General features: G+C 60.2%; 3 protein-coding genes across 5 annotated transcripts; 2 read left to right on the forward strand and 1 right to left on the reverse strand.

The window, feature by feature from the left end:
* Window positions 1–698: 698 nt before the first annotated feature.
* On the reverse strand, window positions 699–7,159 carry TCHP (trichoplein keratin filament binding). 2 transcript variants are annotated; one of them, XM_069794561.1, is made up of 12 exons: window positions 6,933–7,159; window positions 6,649–6,853; window positions 6,278–6,334; window positions 5,641–5,709; window positions 4,624–4,797; window positions 4,012–4,124; window positions 3,626–3,692; window positions 3,165–3,337; window positions 2,077–2,158; window positions 1,656–1,841; window positions 1,432–1,572; window positions 699–796 (listed from the first exon to the last, which is right to left on the reverse strand). In XM_069794561.1, exons 1-12 carry the CDS (start codon window positions 7,115–7,117, stop codon window positions 764–766), a joined length of 1,485 nt encoding a protein of 494 aa, XP_069650662.1. In that variant the 5' UTR covers window positions 7,118–7,159; the 3' UTR covers window positions 699–763. The 2 variants fall into 2 exon arrangements, with proteins under 2 accessions (XP_069650662.1, XP_069650661.1); XM_069794560.1 differs by lacking the exon at window positions 6,278–6,334 and having other exon boundaries at window positions 6,933–7,152.
* Window positions 7,160–8,459: 1,300 nt separating this feature from the next.
* GLTP (glycolipid transfer protein) lies at window positions 8,460–11,700 on the forward strand. Its single transcript, XM_069794562.1, has 5 exons — window positions 8,460–8,673; window positions 9,519–9,580; window positions 9,908–10,041; window positions 10,359–10,509; window positions 10,831–11,700. Exons 1-5 carry the CDS (start codon window positions 8,571–8,573, stop codon window positions 11,011–11,013), a joined length of 633 nt encoding a protein of 210 aa, XP_069650663.1. The 5' UTR covers window positions 8,460–8,570; the 3' UTR covers window positions 11,014–11,700.
* Window positions 11,701–12,583: 883 nt separating this feature from the next.
* On the forward strand, window positions 12,584–22,450 carry TRPV4 (transient receptor potential cation channel subfamily V member 4). Of its 2 annotated transcripts, XM_069794564.1 has the most exons (16): window positions 12,584–12,653; window positions 15,418–15,874; window positions 16,943–17,115; window positions 17,345–17,497; window positions 17,754–17,894; window positions 17,996–18,294; window positions 18,780–18,959; window positions 19,040–19,198; window positions 19,335–19,427; window positions 19,622–19,695; window positions 19,806–19,971; window positions 20,197–20,263; window positions 20,515–20,831; window positions 20,965–21,092; window positions 21,321–21,442; window positions 21,609–22,450. In XM_069794564.1, the coding sequence occupies exons 2-16, from the start codon at window positions 15,498–15,500 to the stop codon at window positions 21,749–21,751; spliced, it is 2,592 nt and encodes an 863-aa protein (XP_069650665.1). In that variant the 5' UTR covers window positions 12,584–12,653; window positions 15,418–15,497; the 3' UTR covers window positions 21,752–22,450. The 2 variants fall into 2 exon arrangements, with proteins under 2 accessions (XP_069650665.1, XP_069650666.1); XM_069794565.1 differs by lacking the exon at window positions 19,335–19,427.
* The last annotated feature ends 820 nt before the right edge of the window (window positions 22,451–23,270 follow it).

A 23,270-nucleotide genomic window follows, 5' to 3' on the forward strand; every position in this document is an offset into this window, starting at 1 on the left:
TAAAGAAAAGATCCTGGAGAGGGTTTCTATGGTTGAGTAAAGCCTGCAGTGCTGAGGTGGCACCCATCTTGGTAACAGCCCTGTGACAAGAGCTGAAGGTGCCACACCAGCTGAAGTGCGTGGACTAATATTTTAAGCTGTAGTTGCTGACAATCAACTAAAACTCCCCTCCTGTTGTTGCAGTAGTTCGCTCATGTAAAGAAACAAACGGTTGTTCAGGTTGCAGTTATTCATTATTTATGAAACAAGTGAAGAGCAACGTTTAATAAAGTCTTCAGCACTTTCTGGAGAGGAATGGGATGTGTTAGGAGTTACTGCTGCAGCACACATTATCTATCTTACCGATTTGCAGTATGTGTTAGGAATTAACTCCTAAAAGCCAGCTGGGCCTCTGGGCACATCCTGCTGCTCAGAGGTGGGAGTCTGACATCTAAAGAGCAAACGCAGCACGTAGTGGTTCACAGTTCACGTTCCACAGGAGGCACCAATTTTTTTACGGTTCAGGTCCCAAGGGCCCCCTTGTTGGCTGTGTGACCCCAGTGTAGCACATACTGAAATAGGTCATCACAATCCCTGAGCGAGTGAAGCAGTTCCATATGCCGAGGATGCTCACACCTCTACATTCTTGAAGCCAGTAGGAATTTGCTCTTGTATTCAGCTAAGCCACAGCTAAGTATTTTCAGAAAGGTACTAAGTTGATTTTCTTTCTGTAGTCTGCAGCTGCATTTGGTGCTCATTCCTTGGGTGCAAAGGACAGGAATCCTCAGGTCCATGCTGCTTTTGGGTAACTGTAGAGCTAAGAGGGTCAAAACAAAGACCGTAACTATGTCATGGGCTCTAGAATTAATTTTCTGCACATGTAAAGGAGGTACATTGGAGAGCACAGCATATCCTCCAAGAAGAAGCATCAGTAACGTTTAAGAGTTGATACTTTCAAGGCACTAACACCTCCTTTTGGCTTTCTCTGACTTCAGTAGCTACTGTCTAATAAATGACAGAGGTGAGTTACTTTCCAGAGTACCTCACAGTTTAGTATGAAAAATATGATCTGCTAGGCACACGGTTTCGGTATGGTTACTCAAATTCAGCTTCATTTTTAGAGCTAGGCAAAGCACAACAGAAGACGGAAAGACACTGAGCAGCTGAGGTGCACTGTACCAACTGTGTTAATGCAGCTGGTAATGCTAAAAATAATTAGAGTAACATTTGAGGCAGTAGCAACAAGTCTGCCTCAGAAATTGTTTTAAAATGGGGACTTAAAGCATCAATATCAGCAAAAAAAAAAAAAAGCAATTTATAAGAGAGAACTATAGACCTCTGTTAGAAAGAGGAACAGGCCCGGTGTTCTGCCCTGGTACTGTGTAGCAACCAAGGTGCAGATTAGAAACAACGACCCGCGTGTATGGGCTTCCCCTTCGTGCTGCTACCTACCCTGCTGCGATGCCCTTGCTCAGCCATGTGCTCGGCCTCCTGCCGCACCAATTCCTCACAGTGCTGCCGGGCTGATCTCTCCTCTTCCTCCTCCCTCTGGCGCTGCTGCTCTTCCCGTTCTTGCAAGCGGCACGCTGTCAGCTGGGCACAGAGAAGATGGGGCTGTTAGGGCAAGATTGGGCACCTTCAGCAGCTGGACACATACCTGGAAAAGTGTGCTGTACCTGCGCCTCCAGCTCCCGCCTGCCGGCTGCCTTCAGTTCCTCCTCCTGCTCCTTCTCTCGCCTAGTCAGTTCTTTTGCCTCTTCGAGTTCTTTAATCAGCTGCTCTCGATACTTTATAGACTTTTCTTGGGCTTGTCTGTTTAACTCCATCTTCTCTTGGATCTGGTGCTGTCTGCCTGCAAGGACCTTCATGAAGTGAGAGGATTAAGGGAGAAGGTAAGTCAAGGGGGCCAGCCTTTGAAGCAGAACTGGGGGAATTCCGGTGCAGACGGTTAAACAATTCTCAGAAAATGTATCAGACAAGCAGAAGAATTCTGCCCTGGGTAGTGAAGGCTGTAACCCCCCCAGAGGGTGGAGGGTCACAGCTGGAACAATGGCTTCATCGAACCAGGAGAGACACTTCATCAGAAAAGGTCATCACCTCATTCATCAGGCGATCTCTGGCCACCTTCTCTCTTTCCCATTCTTCTTCCCTCTTCTCCCACACTTTTTTAGCTTCTTCTCTAAAGGAGAAAGAAAGAATTATCTCTAAGGTTACTACTGACAGTTAAAAAACCCCACCTATATACTCTATGGGCATAGAGGAGTGCTTTAGAGGAGCACTCAGGTTTCTCTTCACATTTGTTCCCAGGCAGCTAGCATGCCCACCCCACCTGTGCCTATTTCAGAGAACCACTCCTATCTCTGTCACTGAGCAGCAGGGGGTAAGAGGCCAAACGGAACACTGGCCTGTAGCAGGACTTCTTGGATGCACCCATCTGGCCCAGGCACAGAAGGGCCTCGGGAGGAAGCTTGCCTCTTAGCAAGGATACTACTTCACATGGGAGGTGGGTAGTTAAGGGCATTGCTGGAAAAGCCGAAGATTTTGCAAATCTTCCCTCCACAACAAAACCTTTAAATAAAATTTGACGGTAGCATGCACTGTCCTGTCACCAGTGAAGACGTTCTATGTGCTGGGGAGAGTGAAAGGTGAACCTGAACATGGAACCTGAGGCAGCTTTTATCTACAAGCTCTGAGATACACAAGGAAATAATACGCAGGTTTTGGAGTCACTAAGCCCCTCCACAGCAGTAATGCAGAATCATTGAAAGTTGGTTACAATGTACTTACAACTAAAAGGTAATTCTTGCCATCTCTGCATTACTACATTTTTTTTTTGTATTAAAGCTGTTGCATTAGAGCTAATATAACAGAAATTAAGGACTAGGTCTTGGGCTGAGGTAGCTGAAAAACAGCCTCGGCTTTTGATTCTGTCCTGGCAGAAAAGCTTCGGCTCTGTCTGTGTACTGGCACGCTGACCGCCTAGCACGGTACTCGGCACACGGAACAAAGGGGCAGAGCTCACTTCAACTGCAGCGCTTCTACAACTGCAAGGCCAACCAGACACCACTTTCTAACATCTGCTCTCAAAGCCTATTTAACAAACACAAATGGAGCTTTGCCAACCGGGCAGGAACATTCAGCACGTACGATCTCTTTAGATGACGTTCAGAGGTGAGCAGACTCACCTAAAAATAGTCTGCAGCTCTGCCTCCCTCTCCTTTTCTAACTGGAGCTGTTCCTCAATGACATGTTTCATCCAGGCAACATCCACAACAGCTCGTTCTCGTCGCACGGACTGGCGGCACTGATCCTCATCTTCTTTCTCGAGGAGGGCTAATAAGATTTGCCTGTCTATCTCCTTGAGAAAAACCACAAGATTAACAACTATCCAACAGGCTTCCAGCCTGTGTGCAGGGCTATTCCCTACAAATTATTGGTGACGTAGTGTCAAGGGTGCGCTCAGCGAGACACTCAGTCTGCTGGCTTCCCCATGACTCTGCGCTCCAGCCCTGTTCACAAGCTGGAAGGGGCTTCCTAATTAATTATCTGTAGACATCAGAGGCAGACACATAAGTGAAACACAAAGAACAAGTTTCTTCAGGACACAATATCTGTAACATATAAATCAAGGGGTACTTCCTCTTACCAGCTCCTCTTGTATCTGCTGGGCTCGTCTCTTTAACTGAATATCGCACTGATGCCTCAAAAAGCGACTGAAGGAGAAAAAAAAAAAAAGAACACATTCAAACTGACTCTAAAGCCCTATGTTATTATACACCAGCACTCAAGAAGGTACACCTATGACAACGTAACTTGCAGACAACAGGGGTACCTGCTACCACAAATGTGAACAAAAAGAAGTAACAGCACCAATGCATTTGCTTGTTGGCTGTTCTGTCCGCTTCTGTCAAAAAGCAAATACTTACAACCCACCACTATCTGAAATATCCCCTCGTGCCGCAAGAACTATCATGGATGTAGGAACAGATTCTGTCGAAGCCCCACTGAAATGAGCTACACTTGATCTCATACCCAAGCTCTTTCTTCTTCCGGTGCTCTTCCATTTGTTTCCTTTCTTCTTCCAAGTCCTTCAGCTCCCACTGCTGCTTTAATAAATTCTCTTGTTCTTTTTTCAGCTTTGTTGCCTGAACAGGAAAAACAACCACCAAGAAAGGGTACGTCAGAGAGCTAGGACATCCCAGAGAGAGCCTTTGTACTGGAGTTTGTACCCCATTCTGCTCCTCTGCAAGTGGTCAAAATTCTCACTGCAGTAAATATTCCATGTTCATTTAATTCGTGTCTCAGGGACTCACAGCTCCAGAGACACTGTGAGGAGCTCCAGCTGGCAAAGCCTTTGACCTGAACCTGTCACACTTAGAAGTTTCTACAGACCTGTTTCTCATCTGGTACAGCACAAAAAGGTGCTCACATTTCAAGAGAAGCAAACAAAAGCTACCGGAATGCAGTCAGTATGCCAGTGTTCAGGGGAGAGGTCTACACTGCTACACAGAAATTATGTCACAGCTAACTTTGTTCCAGATTTAATCTAGTGGAAACCTGGAGGGGAGAGGTCAAGTCAGTGTTGCTTTATTTACACAAGAAACAATGAATTTCCTTCTCAAATGAGGAGAAACTAAAGATTACCTCTGACTCCTGTAATTTCAGTTCTTCTATTTGTTGAAGCAACGCCTCCGCTTGCTTCTTCTCTTCCAGCTGACGCTTCTTTTCCTCTTGTCTCATTCTTTCCAGTGCATCCCTTTGCGCAATTTCATATTCGTTTTCATAACGTTTTTTCTCTTCAAGTTCAGCTGCTTCTTGCTTTCCAAGCCAAAAGAAAACATGGCATTTAAGGTTAGGCTAACCCAAAAAACCAGCCTCGGGCTCAGGAAATCCACAAATCAAACTCCTGCAAGCTGACACCTATTGGGAAAATATGGAACAAAATATGCTAGGAAGGAACACAAGGACAAAGCCAAACTATCTGCTGATCACTGCCCGAAAATGGTTATCAGTCTATACCCATCCTTCACAGGACGCTGCACAGGTCTGGTGCAAAGCACAGGTGGTCTCACAAATAGACTCAGATTTTCCTATTACAACCTAGATTATTGTTTTAGTTAACTCTGACACCTGTATTTGAAGGCCTTTATTATTCTTTCACATCAAAATCACTGTATTCCCGTATCTAGTAGGTTCGTATTCAAATACTGAGCTCTTGTAGCTTTGCACCGGCTCTGCACTGCAGGTCACTGTTAGATGAGCGCCCAGTGCCACAGTGAATCCTGCAACAGATCCGTTCAGCAGATAGCACTGGATTTTCTAAGAGGCAGATAGCATGTACTTGTTAGACAGGAACGATGGCTCTTCATTAAAAGCATCCTTCCTGTTAGCAGCTACTGTCGTTCTGCGGACACCAGAACTCCCCATCGCTACAGGAACCAGCGCAGCAACCTCAGTCGTTATTTTTGGTACAAGACTGGTGTGAGAAAATGAACAAACAGCCAACTCCTTCCTATTCCTTCCACACCCGAGCCCTGCCTGTACAGGAAGCAGGCTGTCTGCCAGCCAGGTCAAAAGGCACACAGTATCACACTTCCACCTGCTCATGTGCTTCAGGAGTCTGCCCTAGTGACCAGTAACACCAGGGCTACCCCAGCATACCTCGGTTTTTTGCATTAGCTGATCACCCCAAGCCTCCATCACGTGCTTCCTGTGCAGCTCCGACTCCACCTGTAGATGACAACAGATACCATTAGCAGCAGAGGCTCCCTGGTCCCCCAGGGTCTACTGGACTCTCTGGAGCACCATCTGGCCCAGCTGTAGCCCTGAAGTCCCAGCAGGATCTGCCTCTGCAGTGGTGAGCTTGTTTGGGTGTCCTCAGTGCCCACCAGGTCCCAAGCTGAGGGTCAATGTCACACGCCAGTTCTGGGAAACACTACAGTGACACTGAAACCAGGGCTGTGGCGGCTAGACTGGCAGGTTGGTGGAGTAAAGCAGAAGGAAGCGCCATGGACACGGCAGGTACAGCTTTAAAAAGCACCTGAGATATTTACATCATGGGAACTGAAAATCTGCTCTGAGTCAGAAGAGATTTCTGACTCTTTTTGAAAAATACCAGCTTTGGGGGGACTTCTTACACAGTTGAGCCATTTTACTTTTTTGCCTTTTGCTCATCAGAACTTAGGACGATTGCTGTGATTCAAGGTGAGTGACAACAGCAGATACACAACGGCTTTCAAGTTAAAAACTGGCTTCATAAATGCAAGGCGTCGGGGACTAACAAAGCAAGTAGCATCACCTCCCGGAGCTCAGCGTTGTTTTTCTTCCAGTGCTCATAGAGCAGCTGCTCAGCGACCTGGAGACAGGAGAGTGGCATGATGTCAGAGCACAGAAGGACCCCAGGCACCCAGCCCTCCCAAGGCAGCCATTAGTTAAGGACACCGAGCGCTGAAAACCGCAGCCCGGGGCACTTCTCTCCGGCCCCCAGCAAGTCCCGTTCGCGCGCCCACAGCGAGGGAGCGGCGGTACGGGCCGGCAGGGCCGAACGAGCGCTCCTTCACCGGGAGAAGTGGGGAACGAACCCCGGGGCTGCGGGGCCTCTCCCGGCGCCCCGCCTGCCCGGACCGCCAAGGGCCGGGGCCGCGGGAGGCCCCGCCGCCGCCCCCTCACCTTCCTCCTCCGCTCCTCCCGGCCGGCTCGCAGCTCCTGGCTCCGCCGCCGCATCCCGGCGGGCTCCGGCCCGCGCTCCCGCCGCAGCTCCCACAGCTCCGCCGCCAGCGCCTCCCGCTCCTCGCCGAGCAGCCGCCGCAGCCGCGCCCGCCGCTGCTCCAGCCGCTCCGCCGCTTCCTCCGCCTCCCGTCGCACCGCCGCCGGGCTGCGACACACCCGGCGGGTCAGGGGAAGCCCCCCGGGGCCCGGCCACCCCCATCCCCGCCCCGGGGCCCGGCCCCTACCTGGGCGGCGGGGCCCGCGGCGCGCTCCACCGCGCCTGCCTGGAGCAGCAAATGGCGGCCCGGGCGAAGGAGCGGCTGGCCCGCTCCCACTGCTGCCGGCTCCGCGCCTCCAGCTCCCGCCGCCGCTCGGCGGCCCAGCGCTCCGGGGCCCGGGCCCGGCCCCGAGCCGCCCGCCACAGCGCCATCGCCCGCCCGCCCGCCGCCTCCTCCCGCCCCCGCAACGGCCGCTGCCCGGCGCCACGGCAACGCCGGCGGCCTCTACGGGAGCCGGCGAGGGACAGGCCGGGAGGAGCTTCGCGGGAAAGGAAGGGGGAAAAGAGGGAAAGGCAAGAGGCAAAAGGCCAGAGGGAAAGGGAAAAGGCAAAAGAGAAAAGGCAAAAGGCAAGCTCCCCGCAGGCTCACACCCCGGGGCGAGCCGGCCCGGTGGAACAGCTTCTGCTGCCACGTTACCTCCATGCCCTGTCCGAGGCCCGGGCGGTGGCGGGACGTGAAGAATCGGTTCGCTGAGCTGGGGGGGCGGTTTGTGGGGGCAGCCGGGCCGGTGCTGGCACGTGTTGTGCTGGGTTAAAGCGCCCAGCGACAGCTCAAGTTTTTATTGCGCTGTAAATACCTCAGGTGGGTTAAAGGTTCCCGCTTCTGGAAGCCTCAGCAGCAACACGGGCCTGGCACTGCCTGCAGAAGCTCGTCCTGTGCCAAACCCTGACCGGGCCGGCTCCTGGCTGACCCACCATGTGCCAAGCACCCAGGGACACCAGGTGCGGGCACAGCCGGCACCGGCTCAGCAGAGGTGGCAGCCGGAGGCCCCCCCCCCACGTGTGCCACCACCAGTGACACGCGGCTCCAGCCTCGGCCTTGTGCCGGCACCTTCTGTGCGAGCCAAAGATCGGTATCGCCCCACAACCCGTTTTTCCAGAATAGCTGGTAAAAACACCAGATCTGGGGCTCTGCCACGGGTAAATCCCCTCCCCACACCCCAACACCCCCGTTCCCCGTCCCACTGCGGGGGGGGCGAGCTCACCCTGCCTGGACAGAGCTCGGTGTCCTTTAAAATTAATCACTAATTAATCACTCCCACGTTCGGCTTTGGGTTGGGTTGTTTTCCCAGTGCAGGCCAAGGCCCCGCTAACCGAACCATCTGCTCCCGATGAAAAATTTATCTCCCCTAAATAATTAACAACCACCAGCCAGGAATACTGCACCCGGCCAGGGGAGGAACGAACCGCGGTGGGGGAAGATCCGATTTCCCTCCCCCCCCGCCCCGCCGCTACCGGGGCAGGGCCTGCAGGCGCCCGTGAGGCCCGGAGCAGGGGATGAACCGGGGTGAGGTGAGGGCAGGCGGGCGCCCAAACCGGCCAGGCCCGGGCGAGGGGGCTGAGGAGGGAACCGGCCCCGGGCCTGAGGAGGCTCTGAGGGGAGCAAGGCCCCGCCCCTCAACACAGTCCCCCCGCCCCTCTAGGCCCGCCGCCACGCTCCGATTGGCGGTGGGGCGGGTGGGCGGTGCACGGTCATTGGTCGGAGCGGTGGGGGCGGGGCGCGGGGGAAGCGCGCTGCCAGGTCGGGTGGTGGGGCCGGTCCCGGTGTGGGTCCCAGTGCGGAGCGGTGAGGGCCGGGCCGGGCCGGGCCGGGCCGGGCCGGGCCATGGCGCTGCTGCTGGAGCACGAGTTCAAGCCGCTGCCGGCCGATAAGCAGATCGAGACGCTGCCCTTCCTGGAAGCTGTGGCGCACCTGCCGCCCTTTTTCGGTGAGCCCGGTCCGGCCGTCTGCGGGGGCGGGAGCTGCGGCAGGGCCCGGCCCGGTACCGGCCCCGCCGCCGCGCCCGGCTGTGACCGTCTGCGGGCAGAGGGCCTCGGGTCCCGCCGGTCCGGGTAGCCCCACCCCAGTCCTAGGGGTCCCCCGGATCTGTGTCGTCCCCCCATCCCCGGTCCTGGACCCCCGGTCGGTGCTCGGCCCCGGGCCCGGCTGCTCCCCGCCCTCCCCCCCCCCCCCCCCCGGTGCCTCCTGCTCTCCCGGGGAAGCAGCCTGGCGGGACCGGGGTTGCATCACGGTCCTGTCAAACCCGCTGAGCAACCCCCGTTGGGAAACATCCCGACGCCAGGGCCTGGACACCTTCCCCCGGTACGCCCCGGCCGGAGGCATCGCTCCCGGGTGGGCAGCTCCCGGCTGGCCTACAGATCCCACCCGCCACCCCTCACCCCGTGTCAGGGACGGAGCAGGCGCTGCCGGGACCGTGGGTGCATGCCGTCCCGGCCACCCTCGTGTCACGACGCCTGCGCCATCCCGCTGCCATCCACAATGTCAGCTATTGTGTGATGGCGGCGTGGCAGGGCTCAGCCGGGCAGGACATGGGCAGAGAGGGTCCTGTGTCCGTTGTGTCACTCTGGACCATCACATCGGGGCTGTGTCCTGGAGCCGGGGGGTCAGAGGGTCGCTGGCGGGGCCATGTGCGAAGCCTGAAGAGCCCTTTGCTGGTGCGTGTCTCGGTGTCTTGGCTGCGGTTAAGGTGAAACCTGTTGTTTACAGCTCGGGACTTTGCCATGTCTCCCGTGTCCCCTAAAGACTAATAGTCCTCTCTCCATGTTTCCACAGATTGCCTGGGGACTCCCATCGTCTACTCGCCAGTCAAAGCAGACCTGACTGGAAATATCAAGGTAGGAAGGGACGCAGGTGGGCTCGGGGCGGGGGTGAACCCCCAGGCAGAGATGCTGTGGGAGTGGAGAGGCAAGACCCGGAGGCCTTTAAAAGGGCTTTTCTTCCCATGGGGGCTTTCAGGCTCAGTAGCGGCTCATCTCAGTCGCATGTGTTTGTTAATGGGGTTCCGTGGCAAAAGCACCGTTTAGTGGCCGTGGTGCTCGCTGCAGGCACCACATTTTCCCCACGCCGCAGCTGTAAGCTCCAGCCCAGCTGCTCTCCGGTGCCGCCCGCTGCCACTCTACCCGGCAGCTCCCGGGAGCCAACCCTGCCTTGTCTACCCTCAGAAAATCCGGGCGGTTTACGACTCCAACCCTGCCAAGTTCAAAACGCTGCAGAACATCCTGGAGGTGGAGAAGGAGATGCACGGCTCAGCCTGGCCCAAGACGGGCGCGACGCTGGCGCTGATGTGGTTGAAAAGGTGACTCATGGTGTTGGTGCTCCGGGCTGTGTCCTGGCACGTGGGGAGCTCGTTGAACGCTGGCCAGAGCCTGCTGTGGAGAGTGTGGATCTGGCTGGTCCCTTCGGGCTGGGTCTGGCTGGGATAGCATGGGGTGCTGCATTTTGGGGAGCAGGAATACGCAGGGGCAGGCATCAGCTCTGCGAGGCGGGGTGTGCTGCCAGGGCTGTGGGTTTTGGGGAGGAGCCTGGATATGCATCAGGCTTGGCGGTGCTTTGCTGGAGGCTGGCCAGCAGCATCCCCTTCCCCACCCCCCATCACCTCCGCTCTTCTCACAGGGGCCTGAAGTTCATGCTGGTGTTGCTGCAGAGCATCTCCGATGGCGAGCGGGACGAGGAGCATCCGAACCTCATCCGGGTGAATGCCATGAAGGCTTACGAGATCGCGCTGAAGAAATACCACGGCTGGATGCTGCAGAAGCTGTTCATGGTGAGCGTTCCTGTCTCCATGGAGGAAAGCAGCCTTTCTTTAAGCCCAGTTGCTCCGTTAGTTGCCCCGAGAAGTGATGTGCTTTAGAGGAACAAAGGCTTGGAAACATGGGAAGCTGCTGATCTATTTTGAGCAGTATTTCCTGGGGACCCTCTCTGCACATCCCTGCTTCTCTGAGGGTGGCTTCTCCAGCCACCATCCCCAAGGTTGTTCCTGAGTGCTCAGAGGTGCACAGGAACAACCCAAACCAGGGTCCTGCATGTGGAATGGGGAGGACTTTGAGTTTGTGGGAGCCTTACAGCTTCTTCCTCTGTTTTACAGGGCTCAGTCTATGCTCTTCCGTACAAATCAGATTTGCTGAAGGCATTAGAGAAAGGTAAAGACGTCAAAGAGGAGGAAAGCATAGAGAAGATTCATCAGTTTCTCTTGAGGGTCACTCCCATCCTGGATGCGATTTATGAGATGTACACAAAGATGAACGCCGAGCTGAGCTACAAAGCCTAAGGCTTGCACGGGACTGGCAGGGCTGAAATAAGGTGTGACGGGTGCTACCTGTGTCTTAATCACTGAGGCAGCCAGGGCTGCTCCCGGCTGTCAGGCAACTTTGATTCTCCTCTGGATCTGCAGTGGATAACCTGTTTTCTTAAAAAAGAAAAAAAAAATTCATTTTCTATTGAGAATATGGCAATAAAACAATTGTACCCCATGTTATCGTAGGATTTCTCAAGCTTTTATACTAAAGAGGAAAAACAAGTGTTCCTAGTCCTAACCACCGGGTTCGTGTCTACTGCGGTACAGGGAATGAAGCGCGGCTGGCGGCAGCGTCCCGCTGATGCTGCCTTGACTCTTGGACTGCACCGCTGCACCCTCGGCTGCACTGCGCCTGGTACCCGCAGCGTGCTGACGGGCACCCGATCGGCACCCGAGTGAGAAAGTTCCCGAATGATGCCAACGGTGCCCGTGGCAGAGGAGCTGATGATTTTCCCCAGTGACCCCCAGTTCCTCCAGCACCTGCGTGGGAGTGAGTCCCCTCTGCTGGGACGGCTGCACCGGCCGAAGCCGGGGGACTGTCCTGACACGGTGTTTGTGGGAGCACGTGTTGCCTTGTTCACCAGCCGCCTTACAGTGCTGCCGAGACCCATGTTGGCGGGGCAGGGAAGCAAAATTTAATAAAAACTCACTGTAACCTCAGCCTGGGCAGCTGTTTTGGGGCTTGTTCCTGGGGGGGGCTGTTTCAGGGAGGGTGATTTTGGGGGCTGTGCCAGGGGGCGGAGGGCTGTTTTCAGGAGAGTTTTTGGGGCTGCTTCAGGGAGGGTGTTTCAGGGCTTGTTCCTGGGGGGCTGTTTCAGGGAGGGAGATTTGGGGGGCTTTTCCTGGGGGGGCTGTTTACAGGAGAGTTTGGGGGGCTCTTCCCTGTGGGGGCTGTTTCAGGGATGTTGTTCTGGGGGGCTTGTTTTGGGGAGGGATTGTTTTGGGGAGACTGTCGGGGCTGTTCCTGGGGGGGGGGCTGTTTCAGGGAGGGTGTTTCAGGGATGGTGTTTCGGGGGGCTGTTTTTGGGAGGGTCTTTCGGGGGGGCTGTTCCAGGGGGGCTGTTTTGGGGAGAATGTTTTGAGGTTGTTCCTGGGGGGCTGTTTCAGGGAGGCTGTTTTGGGGGACTGTTCCTGGGGGGGAGGGGCTGTTTCAGGGATGTTGTTCTGGGGAGGGTGTTTTGGGGGGCTGTTCCTGGAGGGTCTGTTTCGGGGAGGTTGTTCTGAGGGGCTGTTCCTGAGGGGCTGTTTCAGGGAGGTTGTTCTGGGGGGCTGTTCCTGGGGCGGCTGTTTTGGGAGAGCGTTTTTGAGGTTGTTCCTGGGGCGGGGGGGGGACGACCTGTTTCAGGGAGGGTGTTTTAAGGGGGGTGTTTGGGGCGGCTGTTCCTGGTGGGGGGCTGTTTCGGGGAGGGTTTTCCGGGGCTGCTCCGGGCCGTGCCGGTGCCCGGGTGCCGGCAGGAGCGGAGCGGAGGGGGCGGGCGGGGGCCGCTCCCGCAGGCGGGTCCCGGTGCCTCCCGCCCCCGGTGCCGGACCGGGGAGGGGCCGTTCTCCGGGACGGGCCCCGCGGCGACTCCCCGGCGCCGGAGCCTGCGGGACCCTTCGCGGGACGTGCCGCGGTACGGGCCGGGAGCGGAGCGGGCAGCCGGGGGGTGGGAGGGGGGACACACGGGACGTGGGGTCCCGCGGGGGGCGGCACGACCGTGGCGGGGGCCGGGACGCAGGTACCGGGGCGGGACACGGGGACCGGGGCAGGATGGAGCCCCGGGGTAGGACAGAGAGACCGGGGCAGGATGGAGCCCCGGGGTGGGACACGGGGACTGGGGCAGGATGGAACCCCCGGGGCAAGGGCAGGGCGGCAGGCCGAGGTGGGCCAGGCAGGGTGCAGACCCCCTGGCACTGTGGGGTCCTGACCTGTCTGGCCAGTTCGGGGTCTCACTGCTCCGAGGGTGAGGGGCCGGGTGCGTTCCCACGGGGAGCTTTGAGGAGGGGGTCACCAACGGCTCCGAAAGTCATCCCTTGGACCACGGGGAGTTCACGGCTCTCGCCCAGGTGAGCGCGGTCCCGGCGGTGCGGTTTATTTTGGAAGGTGGCTGGTTCACTCCGGATGAGCGTTTCCACCGGGGCTGGACATGAACACTGCGATGTGGTTTCAGTGATTCATTCTTACCCAGAGCCCTTCGTGCTTTAGTTTGAGGAACACTTTAACCACCTGCTAATGGGGTATCCTCCCTGCCACCCGCCCAGGGCATGCCCCTGCACATCCCAGTGTTGGTGCCGGTGTCCGTGCCCCCACGGTGGGCCGGAGTGGGAGACTAACTGGGGATACTGGTCTGGCTGGGAGGTAACTTGGTGGAAAGCTGGGGAGAGGTGGGAGCACACGTGGGGGAGTGGGCGGGAAGGTTTGCGTTGGGTGGGAGAGCCAGAGCCATGCCTCAGCGCGCAGTGAACTGCGCCGACTCATTTATTCCATGGGGTGAGGAAGTCTGAAAAATAAAAAACCCAAATAACGAACAAGCCAAATAAAACCCCATTGACAGCACCTTTCCTGGCAGCAGCTGGACCCAGGGGAGCGCCCAGGCTGATGGCACCAGCCAGTGAGCCCGTCGTTTCTGACATGAGCTTCCTGCCCTGGTCCCTGGCGGCAGTGCCGGCTCCCGGTCCCACCCGCCCTTTCCACTTGTCCCCTCACTTCTGCTCCGTGTCTCCCTGGGCATCCCCAGGGCTGCCTTGCTGCCCGGCCGAGTCCCCCCACCAATGTCCTCGGCTGCTTCCTACAGGGAACCATGTCCCGTGCCGGTGGCTCCCTGGCTCTGCCCTGGGCTCCAGCCGCATGTGACAGCCCGCACCATGTTTGGGCTTTTCCCTAAAGCTGTGCCTGTCTGGGGCTGGGATTTCCAATGCAGCTCAGAGGGGTCCAGCGCTCCGTCCCCTTGCGCAGCCCGCAGGGTCAGCGTGCTTGGCAATCCTCTCTTCTCTGTTGTCCAAGGACAAACATGGCCGTGCAAGGGCCCGTGTTTGCCCGGGGTCGGGGTGTGGGACCTGCGGGCTTTGGCAGGTGCTTGTGGAATTTCTTGCAGAGAGGGCGATGGCAGGAAAGTCAGCAAAGAGGAGAAACCGTGTCGGCTCTGCGGCTCGCTCTGTGTCTCCCCAGGGCTGCACTGTCCCCGCTGGGTGTCCCCCAGGGCAGCAGGGAGGAGGGGACTGCAGCCTGGGATCCCCCCACTGCTGCAGGATTTCGGGGCCGCTTGCAGCCCTCACCCCCCCCCCCCATGTCCCTGGGAGCATCGTGGGCCCCCGCCGTGGGGCTGCCATGGGCAGCTGTGGGACACGCTGCCTAATTAGAAGCACGTTATCCGACAGATATCCCTGCCCGTCCCGGGAGGGCCCAGCCTGCCATTATGGCTCGTTGTACAAAGCTGCAGCCCAGCAGCAAATGATACGTTTCCCGGCTGCTTTTTCTGTCCCAGGACCCGCAGGGAGGGCTGAGCTCCCCGGAGGCAGGAGCTGGGCTGAGCCTTAACACTGCTGTGTTTTGTGGGTGTGTTTTGGTGGAAAGCAGGGCTGGGGGACAGCCCAGGGTCACTCACCTGCCTGTCCGTGCCCCTGCCAGCACCGCCTGCCCAGAGGGACCTGGCAGGCAGGACACGGCGGTTCCCGTGCCATGGTGCAGTCCTTTGCTGTCCGTGCTGGTAGCGTGGCTCTCCTGCAGCCCCGTTTCCTCTGGGTAATCTAAACCCATAATTTCTTGTCCTAACCGCTGCTCCCGCCAGGCAGCACCCACAGGCTGTGACCTCCCCATGCTGCATCCGTCCCCTCCCCGGTGCCCAGTGTGGCCGTGCCGGCACTGCCGGCTCCCACAGCCGGATCCCACTGAGCCCCCCAAGGCTGCGGGAGTGGTGGGGCATCGAGGACCAGCCCCAGCCCCGCTCCCAGCCCCGCTGCGGCTCATTGCCTCTGGGCGCTTCTCTGGGAGAGGGGTGTATCCCAGGAATGTTTTCTTTCCTTGGGCGGCAGATCGGAGCACACAGGGTCTGCTCTGTGCCCTGTCCTGGGCTGCACCCAAGCTGACCGCAGTGGGGAGAGGCAGCGGGGCCGGGCTCGCCCTTGCCCATTACAGCTGCGCTTTGAAGCCGGCAGCACCACAGCCGGTGGGGCCTCTGCAGAGGTGAGGGGTCCCCACGGCTGGGTAGGTGGGCACTGAGGAGAGTCAGGGCAGGCGGGAGCAGCTGGGAGACCTTGGGCTGCAGGGGGTCTCGCTGGCCCCAACAGCTGCCGGGGTCGGCGTGGGATCTGCTCCCACGTGGGGGCACGGTGCCCCGTGGGAGAGGATGGGGAGGGACAGGGGTTATTTGGGGATGACATTGGGTTTTCCTCTGCCAGGTCTCCCGCTCTCGTGGAAAGAGCTGGGGGTTGCAGCCACGCAGGCAGGCTGCTCGTTCCTGTCCCCCTGGCCAGGGAGCATGGCAGATGCCGAAGACCCCCCACGCGCTGCTGGCAGTGATGCCGGTGAGGGGCCGGGGGATGACAGTTCTCTCCAGAATGACTCCTTCCCTCTCTCCTCGCTGGCCAACCTGTTTGAAAGCGAGGACACCCCATCCTCTGCCGAGGCAGCCCGGGGCCCCCCCGGCGCTGGGGATGGAAAGCAAAACCTCCGCATGAAATTCCACGGGGCTTTCCGGAAAGGTGCCCCGAAGCCCATGGAGCTGCTGGAGGCTACCATCTATGAGTCGGCTGTGGTCCCTGCACCCAAGAAAGCCCCCATGGACTCCCTCTTTGACTATGGCACCTACCGCCATCACCCCAGCGAGAACAAGCGCTGGCGCAGGAGGGTTGCGGAGTGAGTATGGCGATGCCTGTGCACCCCGGTGCTGGCAGGGAGCGATGGGGTGGGGGGCACCCCGGGCACGCTGGATGCAACATGACGGGTATGGGGATACTCAGCAGCTGGGGATGGGGACAGACCCCTCGTGGCTCTCTGGGTGGTCCTTTGGGGTGCTTTGGGCAGGGGGTGCCATACAGAGAGAACAGTTCCCAGCCAGGCCCAGTGGCAGCGCTGGGCTGCGCCACGCTGCCCCATGCCGTGCCACAGTGCCCTATGCCACGCCACGGCGTGGGTCTGCAGCCCCGCTGTGCCGTGGGGCCGAGAGCGTGGCTCCCCTTCCCCCTTTGCCGGTGCCGTGAAAGAGGCTCTGTGCGCCCAGCCGCTCCCCTGGCCGGTGCGGACGTCTGGCTCCCCGGCATGAAAGGGCTTTTCAGGAGGGCCTCCACCCTCCCCGCGCCAGGAAACCGGAGCTGGGGGGGGCAGCCCGCGGCCGGCCACACAATGCCCCTCTGTGCCGGGCACCTGGGGCGGCCGCCGTGTCCCCCCGCCACTGTCCTCACCCCAGGGGTGCAGCCTGGCCAGGTCCCTTGGGTGGGCAGGGATGCAGGTGGGTGGAGGGGGCCGGGATGCCCCACGTGCCTCCTGCCCCAGAGACCCCTGGCTGGGGCAACTGCCATCCATCCTCCTCCCCCCGCCATTCCCGGTGCCCGGAGCTGGCCGGTTGTCCCGCTGCCACCGACTGCTCCGACCGGTCTGGCTTTGCCCACGGCGCTGGAGCGTGACTGAACTCGAGGCCCGTCCCTGCTGGGAGGGGCACGGCTGGGGGCCCAAAATACTGCAGCACCCAGCTGGGAGCTGGCAAGATGCCCACCAGCCCCTGTGGGCAATACTGAGAGGTGGGATGCTGGGAGAACTGGGCTGCTGTGGGTGGGGAGGCTGCCCCGGCCCCATGGGCGACCGTGGCTGGGGGGTGCCCCCGGCTGCCCATGCCCTTCGGTGGCAGCTAAGCACCCTCAAGCTCATCACATGGGTGGGAAACTGAGGCAGCGGCTCTGGACCCCAGTGCTGGCGCTTCTCCTGCAGGAAGCAGGCGCCGGGCATGAAGGCGCCGGCTCCCAACCCGCCCCCCGTCCTCAAGGTCTTCAACAGACCCATCCTTTTCGACATCGTCTCCCGGGGGTCCCCGGCTGGCCTGGACGGGCTCCTCTCCTTCCTCCTCACCCACAAGAAGCGCCTGACGGATGAGGAGTTTCGAGGTGAGCACCTGGGGCTGGTTCTGCTCTGGGACTGGGGCTGCGCCATGCCACCAGTGGTCCCTGTGTCCCCTCGGGAATGGTGATGCATAGCCCTGGCATGGGGAGGCTGCGATGTGCGGTGCCCGGGAGGAGCTGGGGATTTGACCAGGGAGTGCAGGGGTGCAGGGCTGGGCACCCCCATAGCCTGGTGGGCTCGCCCTGGCCCCCCCTCAGCACCCTCTGCTCCCAGAGCCCTCCACGGGGAAGACCTGCCTGCCCAAGGCGCTGCTCAACCTGAGCGGGGGCAGGAATGACACCATCCCCCTCCTCCTTGACATCGCCGAGAAGACGGGCAACATGCGGGAGTTCATCAACTCGCCCTTCAGGGATGTCTACTACCGAGGTAGGGGGGCACGGGGGTGCTGCTAGACCTGCCCGGGTGTTGGGGACCCCAGGGAGGTTTGGGGACTGGAGCAGCAGGGACCCTGGGGAGGATGGAGGATGCTGGCAGGTTGGGGACCAAAGCAGTGAGGACCCCAGGGAGGCTGAGGAGTTCCAGGGGGGCTTGGCGACTGCAGCAGCAGGTACCCTGGGAAGGCCAGAGACCTGGGGGAAGTCGCGGGGCGAGACGGCGGGGCTGACAGGTGCCGGCGGTGCAGGTCAGACAGCCCTGCACATCGCCATCGAGCGCCGCTGCAAGCACTACGTGGAGCTGCTGGTGGAGAAGGGAGCAGATGTGCATGCCCAGGCCCGCGGCCGCTTCTTCCAGCCCAAGGACGAGGGTGGCTACTTCTACTTTGGTGAGTGGGGAGGGAGCTGGTGGGTTGCTCGGAGGGCACCGCCTGCACCCCAGGGATGCCCCGGTGACAGGCTGAGTCCCGACAGCGTGCTGTCCCTGCAGGCGAGCTGCCCCTCTCGCTGGCCGCCTGCACCAACCAGCCCCACATCGTGCACTACCTGACGGAGAACGGGCACAAGCAGGCGGACCTGCGGCGCCAGGACTCTCGTGGCAATACCGTGCTGCACGCCCTGGTCGCTATCGCCGACAACACCCGCGAGAACACCAAGTTCGTCACCAAGATGTACGACCTGCTCCTCGTCAAGTGTGCCAAGCTCTTCCCCGACACCAATCTGGAGACGCTGCTCAACAACGATGGCCTCTCCCCCCTCATGATGGCTGCCAAGACCGGCAAGATTGGGGTACGGTGACCCCCCCGAGTTGCAATCTGTCTGCCGCGCCGCCCCCATCAGCTCTTGGCTGAGACCTGTCACACTCGGTGCACGTCCTTGACAGCAGCGAGCAGCACGGCTTCCCTCTGCAGATGATGCTAGAAACCTGCATGTGCAGCCTATTAACCTGGCTAATTAACCTTTCCCTAATTAACCCCAGGCTCTTGGTACGTCCTGTCTTTTCCCCTGACTTGCCCTTGTCCTCCACTGGTGCGGGCAGGGGGGTCGTTAAAAATGCAAAAGCTGCAGCATCCCGGGGGGCTGCCTGCCTGCCGCGACAGTGTCCCTGCACCCCAGGAGCACCCCAGGCCCCCGTGGGGTGCGGGGGGGGGGTTGGGGTGTGCAGCGGTAGAAGGGGAGCTGCCTAGGGTGGGGTGGGAGGAGAGCAGGGTGTCCCGAGCAGGCGGGGGCCAGATGCGGGTTTGCCCACGGGCGAGTGGTCCTCCCTCTGGTAGATCTTCCAGCACATCATCCGACGGGAGATCACGGACGAGGACGCCCGGCACCTCTCACGGAAGTTTAAGGACTGGGCGTATGGCCCCGTCTACTCCTCCCTCTACGACCTCTCCTCGCTGGACACCTGCGGGGAAGAGGTGTCTGTGCTGGAGATCCTTGTCTACAACAGCAAGATTGAGGTGCGCAGGGACCGGGGCGGTGGGGGACCTGGGAGGACCATGGGGCTGGGTCCCCGCTGACAGTGCCCGTGTCCCGCCAGAACCGCCATGAGATGTTGGCCGTGGAGCCCATCAACGAGCTGCTGCGTGACAAGTGGCGCAAGTTTGGGGCCGTCTCGTTCTACATCAGCGTGGTCTCCTACCTCTGTGCCATGGTCATCTTCACCCTTGTTGCCTACTACCGCCCCATGGAAGGCCCCGTGAGTCCCGTGTCACCGTGGCACAGCCCCATGGGCCAGCGACTCCTGGCAGGGGGGGGTTTGCCGGGTCTCTGCCCCAAGCAGCCCTGCCTGTCCTGGGACGGTGGAGCAGCTCAGCTCTGTCCTTTCCCCGCAGCCTCCCTACCCGTACATCACCACTGTCGACTACCTGCGCCTGGCTGGGGAGATCATCACCCTTCTCACCGGCATCCTCTTCTTCTTCACAAACGTCAGTGTGGCGAGGCGGGGGGTCCTCCCGTGGGACAGCTGAGCCCTCCTGGTCTCCATGCAAGGAGTGACTCGAGGGTGACAGCACCATGTCCTAAAGCATCAGCCCCTGCCGTGATGCCTCCAGGACACCGGGACCCTGCCGCAAAGGGGCTTGCTCCCCTGACCCCCCCAACCTCTCCCTCTCTCCTCCAGATCAAAGATCTGTTCATGAAGAAGTGCCCAGGCGTGAACTCCTTCTTCATAGACGGCTCCTTCCAGCTGCTCTAGTACGTGGGGAACCCCTGGGGTCTCCCCGAGCCACAGCACCCCCGGGCTTGCAAGGGGCAGTAGCCAACGATGACTGTGGGTGCAGGGTCTGACCCCAGCTCTCCTCCAGCTTCATCTACTCGGTGCTGGTGATCGTCACGGCGGGGCTGTACCTGGGCGGCATTGAGGCGTACCTGGCTGTCATGGTCTTCGCGCTGGTCCTGGGCTGGATGAATGCGCTGTACTTCACCCGAGGGCTCAAGCTGACGGGGACCTACAGCATCATGATCCAGAAGGTCTGGTGGGGTCAGGGGTCTTCCCCTTCCCCAGCAGGGCTGGTCCTCCTATGGATGTGTGGCCCAAAAGGAGGGTCCTCCATGCTTTCTTTAGGGTTTCTTGTGGCTCACCAATGCCCTGCTCTCAGCCCTACCATCTCTGCGGCATGGCTCGGCCATGGTGCCTGGGCATACAGCTGGGCACTGTGGCCGAGCACGTCTCACCCCACTCTCTATCACTTGCAGATCCTCTTCAAAGACCTTTTCCGCTTTCTCCTGGTCTACTTGCTCTTCATGATCGGCTATGCGTCAGGTAGGTGCGTGGCTGGCAAGCTGGGGCTCAGGGGAAGGACAAGCCCTGCGGCACAGCACGGCCTGGCACAGCATGACAGGGCAGAGGTCTGCAGAGCCCCTGCTCCATCCTACCCATCTGCAGGCTCAGCCTTTGCCTCCTCCTGTGGTGGAGAGGGGCTCAGCCAGCATGGAGCCGTGTGGGGGCCCGCTGTGAACCCCATTCTTGCTGCTGCCTCCACGGACTCGCCATCCCTGTCCCTCCTCCCCCAGCTCTGGTGTCCCTCCTCAACCCGTGTCCCAGCAGTGAGTCCTGTGGCGAGGAGCAGTCCAACTGCACGGTGCCCACCTACCCCTCCTGCCGGGACAGCCAGACCTTCAGCACCTTCCTGCTCGACCTCTTTAAGCTCACCATTGGCATGGGTGACCTGGAGATGCTTGAGAGTGCCAAGTACCCTGGTGTCTTCATCATCCTCCTCGTCACCTACATCATCCTCACCTTTGTGCTCCTCCTCAACATGCTCATCGCTCTCATGGGTGAGACTGTGGGCCAAGTCTCCAAGGAGAGCAAGCACATCTGGAAGCTGCAGGTACCACCCCAGGGCTGCCTGTGCCAGGGAGGGGCTGCAGCACCCCAAGTTCCATCAAGGCAGCACCACCTGGGCAAGGGACTCCCATGCCCGCATTCCCAAGTGGCTGAGGGGTCCCTGATGTCCCCGGCAGTGGGCCACCACCATCCTGGACATCGAACGCTCCTTCCCTGTGTTCCTGCGGAAAGCCTTCCGCTCGGGGGAGATGGTCACTGTGGGGAAGGGCACCGATGGGACGCCTGACCGCCGCTGGTGCTTCAGGTAAAGGCAGGCACCCTCGGGAGCTGGGGACCGGGAGCAGCTGAGCCTCTCCCACTGCAGCGAGCAGCATTTCGGGGTGATGGTGCCGTGCTTTCGTTTGCTGGGTAGTTTGTACTAATCTGGAGCCAGGTGGCATTACTGGTGGTGGGATGGCACAAGGATGCAGGAGCTAATGCTCTGGCACCCAGCCGCTCCGTGCAGCCCTTCCGGGTCTGACCTTCCCTGCAGGGTGGACGAGGTGAACTGGTCCCACTGGAACCAGAACCTGGGCATCATCAGCGAGGACCCGGGCAAGAGCGACACGTACCAGTACTATGGCTTCTCCCACACCGTGGGCCGGCTGCGGAGAGGTAGGCATGGTGCTGTGGGCTGGGAGCATCCCTTGGGATGCTGCTTGCAGCCTCTGATGAGCCCCAAGAGCAGATTTGCTTTGGGGCCTGGGTGGCACAGGGCTGACCAGCAAGGTGGGAGCAGCCACAGGCTCCTGGCTCTGACAAATTCCTGCCATCTCTGCAGATCGCTGGTCGACGGTGGTGCCACGCGTTGTGGAGCTCAACAAGAGCTGCCAGCCAGAGGAGGTGGTGGTGCCGCTGGGGACCGTGGGGACGGCGGAGATGCGGGAGCGGCGGCATGGCCAGGCCCCGAGCTCCCCGCTCTAGCACAGCGGTGCTGGGAGCCGATGGACTCTGCCCAGGCCCCCGGCACGGCCCCGGCACAGCCAGCAGGATCATGGACTAGGCTGGATGGTGCTTGTCTGCTCCTCAGGGAATCATGCAGCCTCTGTCCCTCCAGCAGCTGCTGTCCCAGTGGGTGTCCAGCCTGGATGGGGGGTCCTGGCTCTGCCCTGGCGGTCTCCGGCTCACTCGGATGAGCTCCAGTGCCGCCGCTTCGCTTTGCCACACTGGGGCTGTTGGTTGTGCCAGGCTGGGAACCTCTGCCGCTGGCAGGGTGCAGGGAGCGTGGCCCCCTCCACCCACAAAGGCCAATGGTTTTTGCTACATGTTTTTGCACAAGATTTATACGACTATTTATTTAGCAATAAAGACTGGCCTGCTGCCGCTGCCTCCTCCTGGCATTGACTGATTCCAGCTGGGAGAGCGTTGCTGCAGGCAGGTCTCTGGGAGGGAGGCAGGAGCTTGCTGCTCCCTGTGCCATGGTGGAAGGCCACCCGACACACCGAGCTCACGCTCCTCTGCAGACGGACCCTCCCGCGGTGCCCTGTGCCGCCTGGAGCCTGCTGCCAACCTGGCAGGGCACTGCGATGGTACGGAGCGGGCAGAAGCCCACGGGACCCTGGGCAGAGCACCATGTGTGGCCGCAGATGTGCAGGGCCGCACCGAGCAGCGGATGGGGTCGTGGCTGGCTGCAGCACCCGGTGTCACCCTCCTGGCCTTGGCTGCTCTGCCTGGGAGATGGGAGAGCCCGGGCCTGGCAGCCCTGCGCTCATCCGGAGGTGCGTGGGCAGCAGCGCGCAGCTGCCGTTGCATGGCTGCAGTACGTGGGTATGATGCACAGCTGTGGCACACGCAGCTATGCTAGATGGCTGTGGTGCAGGGCTGTGGTGCAGGGCGATGGTGCACAGCTGCAGCGCATGGCTATGGTGCAGGGCTGCGGTGCAGGGCTGCGGTGCAGGGCCCACGGCGCAGGGCCGGCGATGCCCGACTGCATCCCGTCGGGGCCGCTGTTCCACTGGAGGGCACCACACACCGCGCAATGCCGGATTCGGCCCCGGCAGGCAGGAGGGAACCCGGGGCCGGGCCCCGCCGGGCTCCTGCCCCCACGTCCTGCTGGGCAGCCCCGGGCTGGGGGGCAGCCGGACCGGGGGCGAACCGAGGGTCTGCGGCCGAGCTGGGCACCCGCCCCGGTGTCCCTGCGCACCCCTCGCCCCGTCCTCGGGTGGGGACCGGCCTGCGGGATGCGGGTCCGCGGGATGAGGCCGGTGTCCGGCTCCTGCTGGCTGCCCTTGCCATGTCCTGCTGTCGGGCAGGGAATGGGGGTGAAGCGGGGGGGCTGGCGGCTGCCCGGCTGGTGCAGGATGAACTCCCGGCAGGATGGGCAGCGGGACAGGCAGTACTGCCTGGGCAGGATGCTCCCCATCCCATCCCCATCCCCATCCCATCCCTTTCCCCATCCCATCCCCTCCAATTCCCATCCCATCCCCATCCCCATCCCACCCCT

Source organism: Haliaeetus albicilla, chromosome 10 (genome assembly GCF_947461875.1).
Source record: "Haliaeetus albicilla chromosome 10, bHalAlb1.1, whole genome shotgun sequence".
Taxonomy (NCBI): domain Eukaryota; kingdom Metazoa; phylum Chordata; class Aves; order Accipitriformes; family Accipitridae; genus Haliaeetus; species Haliaeetus albicilla.